Below are 17,138 nucleotides of genomic sequence, written 5' to 3' on the forward strand. Positions count from 1 at the left end.
GGGGCACGAGGAGCTGGAAAGGAGATAAAAACAGGACAGTGATCCAAACTGGCCAAAGAGATGTCCCATACCAAATGACACTGTATTGAACTATAAACAGGGGGAGTTGGCCAGGGAAGATTCCACTGTGTGGACACTGGCTAGGCAGTCAACAGGTGATGAGCAATTGCACTATGCATCACTTGTTTTGTGTATTATTCTTATCTATCTATTTATTTTCCCTTTTAATGTCTGTCCTATTAAACTGTCTTTTATCTTAAGCTTTTTACCTCTCTTTTATTATTATTATTTTGTTTCCATTCTCTTCCTTGTTCCACTGTGCAAGAGTGAGCAAATGGCTGTGTGATGCTTGACTGCCTGCTGGCTTAAACCACGGTAGATATTCACATGCAGCTACATTTTTCTTACCACTGACTGTTCGTTACTTTTGCCCTTCCTTGTGTTCAGCTTCACTGAATTTGGCCAAAATCATAGGTAAGCTGATGTTAGAAAGTATTCACGAAGCTTAAAAAAAAAAAAAAGTTCATTTACTGTGATTCAGAGTAGCTAGTTGCTGTTGACTTTGCTGTGACTACAAGATAAATGCTATTGTTTTCTGCCTTGCTGGTCTTTGATCATTGTGTCTCCTTTTGTGCTCTGGCTTACAGGTCTGAGAAATGGAAAAGGGAAACTAGGGACTAAAATTTTTATGTGCCCTGTGTGGACTGTTAATTCACAATGTTTGCTGAACACATGAATAATTTTTTAAAATATTTTTTTAGTACGTGAGCCTATGGAAAAGGAAGGAGAAGAAACATAAGTTGTGACTTTGATTGCCTGCATTATCCTCCCCAGGATTCTAGTTGCAGTGTTGACATATGCTCAAGTTACAGGCAAAAAAAAGTAATACTTATTGCCTAGACATGTCCTTTAATATTCTCTAGGCTACCACAGCAACTTTCAAACAGTGTTGACTGCAAAAAGATTTATTTTTAGATTACATATAATAAATAAATGAATAAACAAAGAAATTGAAATCCTGGCTTGAAAAAAAAACACACAACAGTATATAGTAAATAATAGCCCCTCTTGACTTGTATTGACTGGAGAGTTAAAATATGAAGTATACATATCTCCATCCTAGATTTACCACTGAACATGCTAACCATAGGTCACTACTCCATGATTGGCTGAATTGTCTGTGGTCTCTGGGGTTCATCAGTTTGTACTTAGGAGCCCTTAAAATCAAAGCAGGCAATTAGACTCTTGTTACATCAAAGATGTTTGGTCACCGGGCTTCCAATCTACTGTACACTAGGTAAAGCAGAAGCTTGAACTTAGATATTGGACATCTAACACCTTTGCCTTCCTCCCTCCTTCCCGTGATCAACTTTACTCCTTTATTCTTGGCACCTCCTCCTTCTCCATGAGCAGTACAAGAGGTCAGCCCTTAACATTTCTCTGCTGTTCCTTCCTCTTCTAAGCTTTTGCCCTGATTAAGTGTGGGATCTATCCATAGACCAGTTATTCAAGAACTGCTCTCGTGTGGGCTCTCCACGCACTGTAGCCCTACTAGTGTATCTCTCTGCTACTGATGTGTGGTCTTCTCTGAGCTGTGTATGAATATCTCCAGAATGGTTCTTTCCACAGGCAATAGGTAAAAACTTGCTTTGGCACTTGAAGCATTTTCTCCCCTGGCTTCCTCTCCAACTTTGGTACTTGTACTGCAGTTTCTCACCATTTGATTTTCTCCATCTCAACCTTAAATCTCTTTTCCTAGAGGCATAACCAGCTTTTCTTTGGCATTCCGCTGTGTCCTGCTGTGAGACTGCTGGAACTCACTCTGTCTAGGATGGGGTCTCTTTTCCAAGGTCACCCCTGCCACCACAAACTTGCCACCCTTGCCCAATACAATCTTCTGTTGTATTGCCTTAGTGGAGAGCAAAGACACATGCAAGTACACATTTCTGCATGAGGTATCAGTAGATCTTGCAGATCTTTTTGTAGCAGGTAGGACAAACATTCAAGCATTGTGTCAGACATTGCCTGGGACAAGGGAAAGAAGGCTAAGTATGCAATGCTATGTAAACAGCTATATTAGAAGAAGTTTTGCAGTTTTCTGAGGGTGCATTGTAGTTGTCTGGAAATTGAAGGATATGATTTGTTCATTCAGTAGTGGATGGCTGAGTGGTTTCATTAACTTGTTCCTTGTTGAGCAGAAACAAGGATACCACTTGCTGTATCAATTTTATTTTCATACTGCAGTGATTTGCTAGTTACTTAGGTGAGTTTGTTGGTAATATTTTACTTACATGCTTTCCCTCCTGTAACAGATTATGGTTATGACAGATGGCACATCATTCTCTTCAGGGCAGAGCCTTCATCTCCCCAACCTTCCTAGTAACTCCTTGTCTTTTTCTGAAGTGAAGAAGAAGTCATCTCACGGGCCAAAGGTGAGACTTACTTGGATAGAAGATATTTGAGCCAGTAAAGCTTTTCTTGGGAAATAACTTGAGAAAAAAGGTCTCTCCAGATGTTTTTGAAGTCTCGTGTCATAGTCCTGCGGTGACAATAGGTGTGAACATTTCTTCGTAAGTGTAAACTTACTGTTAACCACATCAAAATAATGCACAACAGGGTTGTTAGTGAGAATAAATGCTAAGTGAAGTATTGCTTTATTAGTTTTTGAACGTGCATAGGTGTTTTTTCTAGTTTTCCAGATGGAATACTAATTGCCATTTGTAGTATTAGGAGATTCGGGTGATGGAAATGTGATTTCTGTTTTTAATTACTGTCCTAGGAAACAAGGAAGTGCCTTACATTCATCCATTCATATGTCACCAGTATATTGTTCATTGTTGAGAAGTATAATGATTTGTATTTACAACTTCGTATTTCAAAGTAATTTATCTTTCGTTAGTGTGAGATATTAGCAGATACTAGTGTATGTATTAGTGTATACATATATAAGGAAATTTCAAAATTGATTTGTGGTTAGAAGTAGCCTGGCAGTGTAAGCTTGCCAAAGAATCTGAGTTTTGGCTTACTGATTGCAGACCTATTCTGTTTGTTTGTGATAAAAATTTAGATTATGCCTTGGAAGTTTTTTCTCAGACTGTTCTGTGATTATTTATTTTGTCAGTTTTCTAATTTTGTTTTCTCTCCCAACGTTTAAAACAGCTCTACCCGAGGAGAAAAAAAAAAAGTAATAATCTTTCCATCCAATCTTATTTTCTAGGTTGATTTTTCCCCATCATGTTTGTGTTATAGGTTACTGGTAGAATGTTTTTCCTTTCTAGTGACTAGGTATGGTCTCTCCAGACATTTAGCAAGCATTAGACACACTTTTAGAATTAATCCATAATGCACTATATTTTACTTTTGGGACAGTCCTTTTTTTATGTCCGCATCTCTTCAATCAGTTAGGCATGATTATTTTGCGGAGGTTTTCGTAGTGGGTTGATGTTTCTCTCTGATGTTTTCTCTGCCTTATAGGACCTCTGAGGTGTCACCTGCTCAGAAATCCATCTCATGTATAACTGTTAATTTAAAAATGCAATTAAATGCTCAATATAGACAGCAGTAAATACAAGAAAACCTTTTTAGTAGCAGCTTTCCATTAAACAACATTTACTACAGAGATGTTGCATGTCAAATCATGTCTGACATAGCCAGTCTGGATCCACAATCGACATTTTACATAAGGGAAAGGCTCTGGAATAAGCTGGAGTGGGGTTCGTTGTATGGTAGTTAAGCTCTACCTTAAATGTCATTAGGAAGACATGTTTTGCACTGGTCCTGAAGTAATTTTGTTAACAGTATGTGATTCATATGGTGATCTTTTGTTGCAATTTTTTTTTCTGAAGTTTAATGGTCATAGTTTAGGAAATGTTAACTGATCTTTATGTTCACCTTAAAATGCTTCTTGAAGGCCATATATGATTCTCAAGAGATAAAAACTAACCTTTGTCTTGCAAATACCAAGAGGCAGTAATAACTGTTCACGTTTCACGACTTTGTAATAGTTTCTCTGTCAGTTCTTATGTAGTCATTTACTGTTTGTTTTTCACCTTGCACTTCAAGGTTTCTGACATGAATCCCGTGTCTACATTGTTTCTTATTTTTTCTCTTTTTTTTTTTAATCTAAAATCTCCTTTTTGCAGGAGCCAGCTAAGATTCTGAACATAAATAGCAGTAGCAGCAGTAGTAACAGTTTTTCAAAGCCCCACAAGTTAACAAAGGAGCACAAGGAAAAAACTTCTAAAGACTCGAAAGAACAAAAAAGTGCCTTCAAAGAACCTTCCAGGGAACACAACAAATCTTCCAAAGAATCCTCTAAGAAACCCAAAGAAAATAAACCACTAAAAGATGAAAAAATGGTTCCTAAGATGGCCTTCAAGGAACCGAAACCCATGTCCAAGGAGCCAAAATCTGAAAACACCCCTACCCTTACCATTACAGGTGGACAGCAGCAAGAGAAGAAGACCCCTACAAAAAGGCCCTCTGTTCTGGATTCTGATGAACCTTCTGCAAAAAAGAGGAAAAAAAGTGTGTCGGAGTCATTATTTAAAAGTTTTTCTAATGCTCCATCGCTAATTCTTACTTCTTCAGCTGACAAAAAACAAATAAAGGACAGGTCTCAGCTCAAGACGGGGAGAGTCAAAATTAAAAGTGATACACTGGAAAAGAAGACACCTACTCTGCCACCATTTGATGATATTGTAGATCCCAATGATTCTGACATGGAGGAGAATGTGTCTTCTAAATCTGAAGTAAGTGGTGTTTTGTTTCTTTTTATATGTGTAAAGTATTCCTTGTCTCTGAGGTTGTGTGCCATATTTGTATTTTCCTTTCTCTTCTCCTTTTTACTGGCAAGTTGTTCAAACTGAAGGGTGTTGACTGCTGTGCTTGAACTTAACGCATATTATGTTCAAATTGTATTTCCTAATCAATTGTACTTAATTTATAAAAATCAGCATTATTACCAATGGATATAGGGGAGATGGTTATAAATATTATTGCTCTTTTGATTATGTTCTTTTTGAATTTCATGGTGGTTTTTTGTTTGTTTGTTTGTTTTTAATTGAAGGATATTCATTTAGATACTTGTATTTCACATGCTAAGGTTTTAGGCTCAGACATTAGATAATTCAGTGAATTCGGGAAAAGACTGGAGTAATTTAGTGTTATTTGTTATTTGTCTGCTAAGAAGGGCAGTTCTGTCAACAATTCCCGTTTAATGGACAGGGAGTTCCTTGAATCCTCCCTCTAGTGAGGTGGATCTATCCAAAGTTAATAGATATACCTAGTAAGAAAGTGTCGTTATCGAAGTTTGCTTTCCTGAAAATATTTCTTCCATGCCTGTTCATCTGTTTCAAGTACAATATTATTTTGATTATTAGGATTTAAGCCCCGCCCTGGCAGAGTTCAGCTTCAGGAGCATCTTTTATAGATAGATGAGAAGGAAAGGAACTGGAAGAGAAGGCCTGTTTGATGTCTTTGTGCTTGAGGCAGTCAGGAGGATATAGAGAAAATCTTACTGATTTTGCTTATTCAACAGTTCTTTTGTTTTATTCTATATGTATGACTCCGTTACTGCCTTCAGATTCATAACTGTGCTTACACTCTGGCACAGGCTGTGAGGAGGTAGCAATGGTTAGGTTCTTGTCACGGTGTTATCCGTGACAGGGGCACAAGGTGTTGAGGGAAAGAAGGTAGAGAGAAGGGGAGGGGCGAAAACTGCACTGTTGGTGGCTGTGTGGCCGCCTGAGCAGAGCCGTGCTCTCCAGGGTGGAGAAAGGGGAAAGGGTACGGAGACAACAGATGGGTCAAAAAAGAAAAAAAAAAAAAAAAAGAAAAAAGCAATGGCAACGATTTGAGGAGGAACGGTAACTTTACTAAATCCAACAAAATCGAACAATTGGGAGAGACAGAAGTTTTCAAACCAAATCTAAGAGCTTGCGTCAGGAAAACTGCGAGGGAAGCACATGTGCTTTGTCTCAGCCGCAGCAGAGACAGCGATGCTGGTGTCTGGTCTGCAGCTCTGCTCCTCGACACCCATTAACTCCTTAACTCCCTGCATGATGTGCTGGTGTGGAATACCGGCATCAAAACCACAACGGTTCTTCATAGAAACACGTGTCAGGGAGAGATTTCAAGTCTCTGTTGTGTTTCTAAATTGGTGTTTTAATGCATGGTCGGTTAAGGCATGCAAAGGCTACACATTTGGAAGGTGTGTGAAATGATTGGCCCCTCTCTGCAGTGCTGATGAAGGTGTGGTTATGAGGTTCCCCTTAAACCTGAAAATGTTCATACTTAACTGATTTAGTGTATATTATATTTTAATGTCTTTAAAATAGAATATTTAGTTTATTATGAGTCATGGTGGTACCCTAAGACTCACCTTTGGAGCAGCCACTCAATCAGCACAGAGTTTGATTTTAGGCTTCCTATTTACTCAGGTGCCAATGTAAAGGCATATACATTTTTACATCAGATCTTCAATGTTCTTCAAACAGGAATTAACAAAAGAAACTGCAGTGTAACTGGAATGTTAGAAATGCAGGCATTGCAGATGTGTGTGTTGCACAGCAGCTTGTAGATGACTGGCCAGAAAAGGATACAGACAAGTACTTAAAGTAATTTTTAATTGTTGATGTGTGTTGACATCTTTGTCTTGCAACTTCCTGTCTTTTATCAGTGGTATAATGTTTATGGTCTTGTTTTTTTCATAGACTACACTAATCCCCTTGTCCTGCTCTTTGCCATCCAACTGCAGTTTACCTACAGGAGATGTGGGGTGCCTTAATTCTGTACTAAAGCAAAAATTCAGTTTTCTAGTTTTTCAAGCCACTCTTACTGACAAAATAAATTACTAAATTCCACTCAGGAGCACAATCTACAGATCTCGGCTCTGGTCTGCATTAATAATGACCTCCTGGATCATGGAACAGATACATCTCCAGCGGGAGGGCCAGTATGGTCCATATCGTTGTGCAAGTAAAAACTACTTCAGGAACATGCTTATCAATAAATCAAGTTTACTATGCTCTAGTCAGTGATTAGATAATATTTAGAATGTCAGTAATATACTTATCTAAAGGAAATGTATTTGGAAAACTTGGAAAAGTACACTAAGGCACCTGGTTCACGCTGTTGTTATTACAGGGGATCTGGGCAGTATGGTTAACTAATATCCACAGAATTTCATGAAGACCTTCTAAGCTTTGTTAGTTTTACCAAGGGAGCCCAACAAGAGGCTTTTGAGCAATGTTATAATGTAATGGGGTAATAGTGTGTTAGAAAAATAATATGAACTTTTATTATTTTGGTGGGTTTCTAAGTATTTCAGAGAAAACATACAGCTTAATAAATGATATAGCCTATAAACAAGGTCATATTGAAAAAATAGTGAAAAGTTGCAATGTTATATAGAAAGTTTTGCTATATGTCAGTAGTTACTTACAGTTTGTTCATGGTTTGTGATACTAACCATCTTGGATGCCTGAAGCTGGGAAGATACTTCTTCAGTGGCATACTCTGACATAATAGCGTGTTATAAAATTCATTCTAACAATATTTACTTAATTGATGTCATCACAAGACCTCTCTCAATTATTCTGCAGTGATCTTGGGAATATGGAGAGTCCCCATTTGATTGGGAGTTGTCAGTTACTGTCCTTGTTTTCAAGAAAGCAGATCATGGTACTTAGGGTCTCATCAGTCTCACTTCAGAGCCTGATAAAATTATGGGAGAAGGTCATTCTGAGAGTCACTGAAAATCACCTGAAAGACAGTGCAGTCCTTGTTCATAACCAATGCAGGTTCATGAGGGAAATGTCTTTTTTCAGTGTAGTTAATGTCCTTTTATGACAAGGTTACCCACCTAGATGACCAAGATAAAGCAGTTGGTATTATCTCTTTGAATTTCAGCAAAGCTGTTTCTCACAGTATCCTTCTGGACAAAATATCCAGTATAGAGATAGACAAATACATGCTAAAACAGGCAACCAGTTGGATGATGGATTGGTCTCAGAGAGTTATAGTAAGTGGGGTTACATCAGACTGGTGAGCAGTCAACAGAGGGGTTCTGCAGGGCTCTGTTTTTCATCCAGTCCTCTTCAGTGTTTTTATCTGGATGTGGAATTCAAATACATACTAAGTAAGCTCACAGAGGATATTAAATTATGAGCTGTTGTGGACTTCTTTTGGTGTGTGAAGGCCTTGAAGAGTTCTTGACATATTGGAGGATGAGTCAATCTGCAACCACATGAAATTTAGCAGAAGTACCATACCCAGGGGTGTATCAAACACAGCACTGCAAGATATTCAAGAGAAGGGATTGTCCTGTTCTGCTCTACACTAATGTAGCCTCACCTCACGCACTGTATGCAGTCTGGGCACCACAGTATAAGACCTAAAACTATTAGTGTCTGAAGATCTACAAAGATAATGGAAGGTCTAGAAGGCAGGGCTTAGAAGGAGCAGCTGAGGTCCCTCAGTGTGCTCAGTCCAGAGCAGAGGAGATGAGGGGGAGGCCCCAGGGCTGCTGCATCTCCTCACAGGGAGCAGAAGGGTAAGTGCTGAGCTTCACTCCCTCTGGCAGTGATATGATACGAGGGAACAGCATGGAACTGTATCAGGGGAGCATCTGGTTGGGGGTTAGGGAAAGGTTCTCCAGCAAAGGATAATTGGGCATGGAACCAACTCCCCAGGGCAGTGATCATGGCACTGAGCTTCTGGAGTTCAAGAAGCAACTAGGTAAATACTCTCATGCGGTAGGGTATGAATTTTGAGTGGTTATGTGTGGAGCCAGGAGATGGACTCCATGATTCTTGTGGGTCTCGCCTTACATGGGATATCCTGTGATTGTATCTCGTCGATTACAAGTGCTAGATGCAGGTTTTTAAATTATGGAACAATATTCTTAGAAGTCCTCAATGTAAATGAAGCTGTCAAGCATCTTTAAGGTGGAAATAATTCTGACAAGCCCTCGTATTGGACACAGTCACAGCAGTTCATAAAGCTTTGGTACTACTAGCAATATTCAACCCTCTGAAAGGCAGCTGCATGATTCTTAGTATGTCTTGGTGTGCTCTCAGAGCTCTGTTGAGCAGTATTTGGCTGCTGATAGCTGCAGAGCTATTGTCAGCATGTAGGTGGTGTCACGGTGTTATCCGTGGTGTGACCCAAGGGAAACCGAGAAGGGAGAGAGGAGAGAAAAAGAAACTGCGTCAGTGCCCGAGCAGAGCCGCGCTCCGGGGGGAGGGGGAAACAGCGGGAAGAGATGGGTCTACAAGAAGACAACGGCACGATCTGAGAAGGAACGGTAACTTTACTAAATCTAATAAAATTGAACAATTGAGAGAGAGAGATAAAATTTCCAAACCAAAAGCCGTGAGCTTACTTTAAGGAGGAAACTGCAGGGGAAGCACACGTGCTGAACCTCCACGGCAGCCCAGAGCAACGCGCCCAGACAGAGCGCTGCCTGGCATCCGGTGCGGAGCTCCGCCCCTCTGCTGCTCCCACAGCATTAACTCCTTCACTGCTGCGTGATGCTGTGGTGTGGAATACCGGCATCAACACCACAAAACCACAACAGGTGGTCTGGGAAAACAATGCTGGTGTTGCACTGATTTCTTCACATACAGCCCTTGCACAGTGAAATGAGGTGAGATATGTCTGTTCAATTAAGAAACTTTAGCCTGAAAAGCAATATGTGTATTTGGGCTTTAAAATACTGGCTTTCGGCTTCATTAAATGCTGATCATGTAGGTTCTGTACCCCTGACCACATGTCATGGCTTTGGCTGGGACAGAGTTTATTTTCTTCACAGAGTCTCATCAGTCATTGCTGTGCAGAGTATACACAGAACTAAGGACTTTCTGGCTTCTCATGCTGCCCTGCCACTGAGGAGATGGGGGTATGCAAGGTGCTGGGAGGAGACACAGCCAAGACAGCTGGCTCAAGCAGACCAAAGGAATAACCTTTACCATACCATATACATACTCAATATCAGCATCAGAAGTTGGTGGGTAGAAGGAGGAAGGGGGAGATATTCAAAGTGGTGATGTTTGTCTTCCAAAAAACACTATTACGTGCAATAGGCTCTCCTTTTCTGGAAGTGGAATGTGAATATATCTGCCTGAAGATGGAAAGTAGTATCAGTTTCTTGTTTTGCTTTTCTTGAACAGACAGCTTCTCCTTTCCCTATCAAGCTGTCTTTTTCTCAATCCATGAGTTCTTTCACTTTTAGCTTAATGATTCTCTCGCCATCATACTTGGGAAGATTGGCTGGCTGTGAGGGGCTTAGCTGCCTGCCCTCTTCATGTGGTAGAACCCATCTGCCAATGGCTAATCCAGCCTCTGAACTATACCTTAACATTTAGACTCAAATATGCAACTAGATTAGTGCACATAGTATTGTTTGACAGCTGTTTGAGAGGAAAAAAAAGACAGTAACTGTCTTATGGTCATAGAATCATAGAGTGGGTTGGGTTGGAAGGGACCTCAAGGATCATCAAGGCCCAACCCTTCTGCCACAGGTAGGGTTGCCAACCACTAGATCAAACACTAGATCAGATAAACCAGGGCCTCATCGAACCTAGCCTTAGGCACACCTAGGGACAGGGCATCCACAACTCTGAGAAACTTGTTCCAGTACCTCACCACTATCTCAGCTAAAAAAAAAAAAGGCACAACAACAGCAAAAACCCTTCCCCTGACATCTAATCTAAATGTCCTTTAGTATAAAATCATTCCCCCTTGTCCTACTGCTATCTATCCTTGTAAAAAGTTGATTTCCCTCCTGTTTATAAACTCCCTGTAACATTGGAAGACTGCAGTGAGGTCTCCCTACAACTTTCTGCTTTCCAGGCTGAACAAACACAGTTTCTTTAGCCTGTCTTTATAGGAGAGGTGCTCCAGTCCTCTGGTCATTTTAGTGGCCCTCCTGGACCCTCTCCAAAAGCTCCACATCTTTCTTGTGTTGAGAGCTCCAGGCTTTTGCACACAGTACTCCAGGTGGGGCCTCATGAGGGTAAGGCAGAGAAGGACAGTGTCCTCCTACTCCTTGCTGGTTCCTCTTCTGATGCAGCCCAAGGTACTGCTGGGCTCCTTGTCTGCAAGTGCACACTGCTGGTTCATGTTAAGTTTTTAATCCATCAGGATCTCCAAGTCCTTCTCGGCAGGTTTACTCTCAAGGACTTCTCCCAGTTTGTATATGTGTCTGAAACTCATTCAATCCAAGTGCAAAACCTTTCACTTTGCTTTGTGGAATCTCGTTAGATTCACAAGGATCCACCTTTGGGGTTTATCATGGTCCCTCTGAATGGCATCCCTTCCTTCTGCTGTATCAAATGCAGTGCTCAGCTTGGTGTCATCAGCAAACCTGCTGAGGGTGCTCTCAATCCTGTTGTCTATGTCACTGATAAAAATGTTAAGAGTACTAGTCCCAAGACAGACCCCTGGGAGACACTGCTTGTTACCGGCCTCCACCTGGACATAGTCAGTCTCTGTTTCAAGCTCAAAATATACTTATAAAATTACAGCAGGAAATAAAACAAATCTCATCTTTGCCTAGCAATGAACTTTTTGGTCTTCTTTAATAACTTTCCATTTATAAGTTGAAAAGCCTGGCCATGTATGGCAGTGTCTCTGTGATATGTATTGTACATGATGTAGTAGTATATGTTGTATGTATTCTAGCTGTGTTTTGATGTTGATTTTGAGTTGTTGACAAGTGAAATGTATTTATCAATTTTTCTCTGTGCTGGTTTGTTGATTACTGTTTTTCAAATACATTTATGATTTTAAACATTTTGGGATTCAGCATTACTGATAAATTTGTTCAAAACAGTATGGTACTTTTAAAGTCCTGTGAGCTAACAGAGATATTTGGGAACTTTAGTATATTCAGTTTAAAATTTCGTACGGTAGTCAAGGAATTGTTTTACTGGCTTTGCTGTAGTCTGTAAAGTAGGACAGGGAGTGACGTGTAAGATTTATAGTTTTATTGAGGTGTAGGAATATTAGCACAGCTCAGGTAGAAAATGCCAAAGATTATGCTTTTAAATTTAGTAACAGAATAGTTTAGTTGAAGTACGCTATCTGTTTGCTTCCTATGTGGGACAGTGCAGCAGCATGATTTAAAAAAATAATAATAAAAATGAAGACATTACCTTGTTTTTGCTCTCTGACATTTAAATATAATGATATTTTCATTATATAATATTTATGTGAACTGTAAAATATGGAAATATAAAACCTTGGATCCAAGGGAGGTGTCTTCCAAGGCCTTGGAAAACACCCATCCCTTCTGAGCACTGCAGTGTTTGCAGGAGGGTTGCTTTGATACTTGTTTTTTTTGTTTCTGTACCAATTTTCATAGGCTTGATAGGGAGAAAAAGTAGTGCAAAGCAATCTCTGTTGCTGCAGCAACACATTGGCATCAAGAGGATCAAAGAGATTGTGTATGCTGATCTGCTGATAAGTGTTCCTGATCATCTGCAATTGAAGTGATGTGAATAAAAACTCTGAAAGTTCACCATGTGTTAAGGCACACAGGCACACAGCTCTGTTTTATGAATTTCCATCTCCAGCCCAATTACTTTGTACATGATGAGTAGTTTTCTTCTTCCTGTAATTATAACATTGTGATTTGTAGGAGCAGTTTTTTGGCATGCCTGAGCATATTGAAATGCAAACCAAGTAGAAATGCATGCTAGCAAATTGTGACAGATAACAGTGAGGTGTCATTGTACTTCAGTAAGCCATTGCCTTTAGGAAAAACACAAACTTCTTAGTAAGGTAGTTACAGAACAATGAATATATAGCAGTTGGGTTGTATTTAATTAACTACTTGCATGTCTTAAAGCAGTCTTTAAGTTGCACCTTTTTTAAAGTAATCCATAAAACACCACTTCAGATCTGGCATCAGATTTGTTAATTTAACTACTACAAATGCGCAGAATATCTGAAAAATGCCTGTTGTTTTTTAAAACCTCCTGGCCCTTGTTAGCTGAAAACTCCTGCTTTTAACCAGTGCTGGGAGACAAAGAAATATCTCTTTCAGATAAATAAGAGTTTAGACTCATAGTAGTTAGCTCCATGTGGTATTTTCATGTATTTACTGCAGCCACAGGCAGGTGTTAGCAGATAAAATATTGTGCCGTCCAAGATATTTCCTTCCAGTCTGTACTCAGAGAAAAATAGTGGCTTAAGATGATTGGTTCTCCTTGCAAAAATGCTAGACAGACAGTAGGCAGAAGCCTAAGAGGACGTCAGCATCTAAGGTAGTATGGCAGTGTTGAGCTGCTATATGGGGCAAATGCCAGTCTTCACAGAATCACAGAACTGTAGGGGTTGGAAGGGACCTCCAGAGATCATCTTGCCCAACCCCCTGCCAAAGCAGCTCCCTAGCCCAGGTTGCACAGGTAGGCGGGTCTGGAACGTCTCCAGAGAAGGAGACTCCACCACCTCTCTGTGCAGCTGTGCCACTGCTCCGTCACTGCACTGGGAAGAAGTTCCCATGCACATTTGTGTGGAACTTCCTATGCTTCAGTTTGTGGCCATTTCCCTCATCCTATCGCCACAGACTGCTGAGAAGGGTCCAGCCTTGTTCCTTTGCCTTGCACTCCTTAGATATTTATAGAGATGAATCAGATCCCCTCTGAGTCTTCTTTTCTCAAGGCTGAACAGACCCAGCTCTCTCAGCCTTTCTTCATAAGAGAGGTGTTCCAGGTGCTTTATCATCTTTGTGGCCCTTTGCTGGACTCTCTCCAGGAAATGCCTGTCTTTTTTTGCACTAGGGAGTCCAGAACTGGACACAATACTCCAGGTGAGGCCACACCAGGGCAGAGTAGAATAGGGCAAGCCATGTCTTCTATCTAGTGTTGAGGAAGAGCACTGAATTCAGCACATATGATGGAGGGAGAGGGTAATCTCCACAGCAGTGAGCACCTTCAGCCACTGCAAAATTTGGTCTTGACTGCTTTCCCTGATCTTAATGCTAGCCTGCCCAGAGCCCTTAAGAAAATCTGTCAGCATTTGGGGCAGTGGGACCAAGGAAAATATAGAAAAAAAGGCAAATCTTTGAACAGCAGGACAGAGCATTTCTGTTTGGAAACAACTTGATACCTGGCAGAATGTGACCTTCTGTTCAGATTTACTATGTGCTTGGCCAGTCTATTAACCTTCAAAAAGTCAATAGTTGTAAACATGTTAGAAAATGTGTAAAGGTTTTGAAGGGTTTTTAACTGTTAAGAATCTCTCCTCAAGGAATATGCTCCCAGGCTCCCATGTTATGCATTTTTCTGGGAATTCTGGTGTAAATAAGACAGCTTCCAGAATGAGAGTAGAGGAGGAGTACAGCCAGGTAGTAAGGAAAAACAGAGAAAGCGTAGTAAATTAATTAACTGACATCCGCTTCCTAAACAAAAACTTCAGGCTGTCTGAAAAGCAGGGGCATTATACCATTTTTAGATACACTTCAGTATTTTATCCTTCACTGTAACAGTGCTTCAGAATCAGAATTTTGTGTAATAGAAGATGGTTTCATACTAAAAGAGGGAAGGTTTGGGTTGGACATAAGGAATGGTAGTGAGGCACTGGAATAGGTTGCCCAGAGATGTGGTGAGTTCCCTGTCCCTGAAGACACTCAAGGGCAGGCTGGCTCTAAGAAACCTGATCTAGCTGTTGGAGTTCCAGTTCATTGCACAGGAGGTGGAACAGATGACACTTAAGGGTCCCTTCCAACTCAGTAGACTCTACTGAGGCTATTTTCATTAGCTGTAGTCATGAAGAGAAAAATTTTTTTGCTTCACTTACAGAAGTTTAAGAGCTGTTAAACTGCTGTGTATGAGATGGGGTGAATCACTGCAGGATAAGGACAGTGAGATCAGCAAGTAATGTTTCCATCATGGCAGCAAGCTGGAATATTGAGGTTTTGTTCCTATGATGTGCTTGGAATTCACTGGCTTACAAAAATAATAAGGATTCAGAAATTAAGCTGTGAAGAGAAATTATCTAGATATGGCTTAACATCCAGGATACAACTACGGTCTTGCAAAACAGGAAATTTTACATTTTTGAGGCAAAGTCATGGATATCACACAGGAATATCATATGTTATATTAGGCTACTGATTTAGGCTTCAGTATGTGACAAGTACATGCTGCATCTCTTCTAGTTGAGACTACTTGTGTGAATTTAACCCAATCATTTGCATTAATGCTTTTCTTGGTCTGGGGCCTTGTATTCTGTATTTCAGCCCCAAAAAATTCTATTCTTCCATTAGCCTACAACAAATAAGGGCTTTAAAGGGGTGAATGTAGTGCCAGTGTTTTATTATCTTAGTTCTTTTCTGGCATAAATGACTTCGCTGGTATAGTCATGAGTTTTTGAGGGCTGAGATGATTGTGGCAAAAATGCTATAAATAAAATGCATTATTTTACTCATGTTCATGTGAAATCTCCATGGTATGGACTTCATTACTATTAAATTTATTTATCTGCTTACATCTATTATGTTATGATCCAGAGAAATGGCTCCATATAATTACTGTAAAATCCAACACCTGTTAGTTATCAGCTGAAATAGATTAACTATGTCTAGTTAGATCCATCTGAGGCTTTTATGTCCTTTCCTTGCTTATTTGATTTTTTTTTTCTTTTTTATTGTGGAACCATCAAGTTTACAGTTGTTTTCTTTGGGAAAAATGCCATGTTCTATTGTAAGTTTAGTGTAAGGACAGTGAAAAGGCAGCAATCTGTTCTGTGTTTTTGTTTTTTTTTCCTCAGAGAATCATCATGGTGTACTTCTATGTGTATATAATATACATGAATATACATGAACTTTTGCGAAAGCACAGCACAAATGCATAATAACATTAGCATAGACCTAGTGCTTAGGACCAGTACTGAAAGAGTCTTCAAAAATATTTGTAGAGAAAAATGGGCATATAGAATCCTGATGCTAACCACGGCATTAGCATCTGAAAGTGATCTATGGTATCTCAAGACTGGATAAAAATTACGTAGCTTTGAAAAGAGTTTGCATGACTTGTATTTGTTCTACGCACTTGAGAATTTTTTACTTTTTTTTCCCTAAAGCTTTTCACCGAGGCCAGAATGCACAGAGATGAAAGCTGAGATCTTAACATAACCACTTAAATCCCAGGAATCAGGTTTGAGCAAACACTAAATATAATAAAAGTTGCTGTAAAAACTGACAGGCCCAACACCAGTGGCAGGGAAGAGCTGCACTGATATTCTATATAGTCTACTGTGAAATTTTGAGAATCTTTTTCTTTTTTTTCTTTTTTCTCTTGGGACATAGGTTTAGGTGATCCTCAATAGCTAAGACGGTATGTAAGCTAAGATGGTACCCTGCAGCAGCAATTTAGAGAAAAGCTGTTTTTCTGGATATTTAGGTGTGTATTAACTTTCATGTATGAATTTCATGGATTTTTGCATGCTGAATATTTATGTAGGTTTGTGCTGGAAGCATTGGCATAGAGTTTTAGCTACACAAGATAAGAGGGGAACTGCATTTGCCATCAGTGTCTCTGAGTACCTGCTGAGAAGACCTGCTCTCTAATGGTACAGAAATATACCAGAATGCAGAAAAACATATACATAAGAGGAGTTTAACAGGTAGTTACATGGTTCTCCAGCTGTTTCTTTGTTAATATGACCACATGGATTTCTCTAATGCTAGGCCTTGTATCTGGGAGAATTTAGATGAGCAGCCTTCTTACTACACCAAAAGTGACAGCAAACTGTCCATTCACTTTCCAATGCAGTGAACTGGGATGGCATCAACATCTGTCCTTCTCAGCACTGATAGGGCACAGCAGAGAATTTAGCAACAAGAGAAAATTAAGAACTTGCTTTCCACATGGCAGCTGTCAGGGCTTACCATAGCTAGCTATTACATAGCTTCTTGTATTGCTATTGCTTCAATCATACAACAGAAAATGCAGATTAGTTGAGCAAAACAGTCTAATTAGCTTTAAAACCAAGACTGAGTTTTCCATTTTTAATCTAGTTCTAAAAGTGAGAGCTAGAATTTTTTTTCTTCTATAGCCCATTTCTCTCCTTTTTCCCCAGTAGGTTTGTGAGAGCTTTGTGCATAGTGTTTTCAGAGCAAAAGTAAAAAG

At 39.8% G+C, this 17,138-nt stretch overlaps 1 protein-coding gene across 2 annotated transcripts in view; it reads left to right on the forward strand.

Annotated features, from left to right (window-relative positions):
- The window catches only part of MLLT3 (MLLT3 super elongation complex subunit), a 114,353-nt gene that overhangs the window by 72,609 nt on the left and 24,606 nt on the right, over positions 1-17,138 (forward strand). For both annotated transcript variants that reach the window (XM_065740614.1, XM_065740616.1), the window contains 2 exons: positions 2,313-2,432; positions 4,143-4,751. In XM_065740614.1, the coding sequence (XP_065596686.1) occupies positions 2,313-2,432; positions 4,143-4,751 (729 nt within the window). The remainder of the gene's footprint in view (positions 1-2,312; positions 2,433-4,142; positions 4,752-17,138) is intronic.

Source organism: Cyrtonyx montezumae, unplaced genomic scaffold (genome assembly GCF_038088225.1).
Source record: "Cyrtonyx montezumae isolate F1298 unplaced genomic scaffold, pur_monq_1.0 scaffold_29, whole genome shotgun sequence".
NCBI lineage: Eukaryota > Metazoa > Chordata > Aves > Galliformes > Odontophoridae > Cyrtonyx > Cyrtonyx montezumae.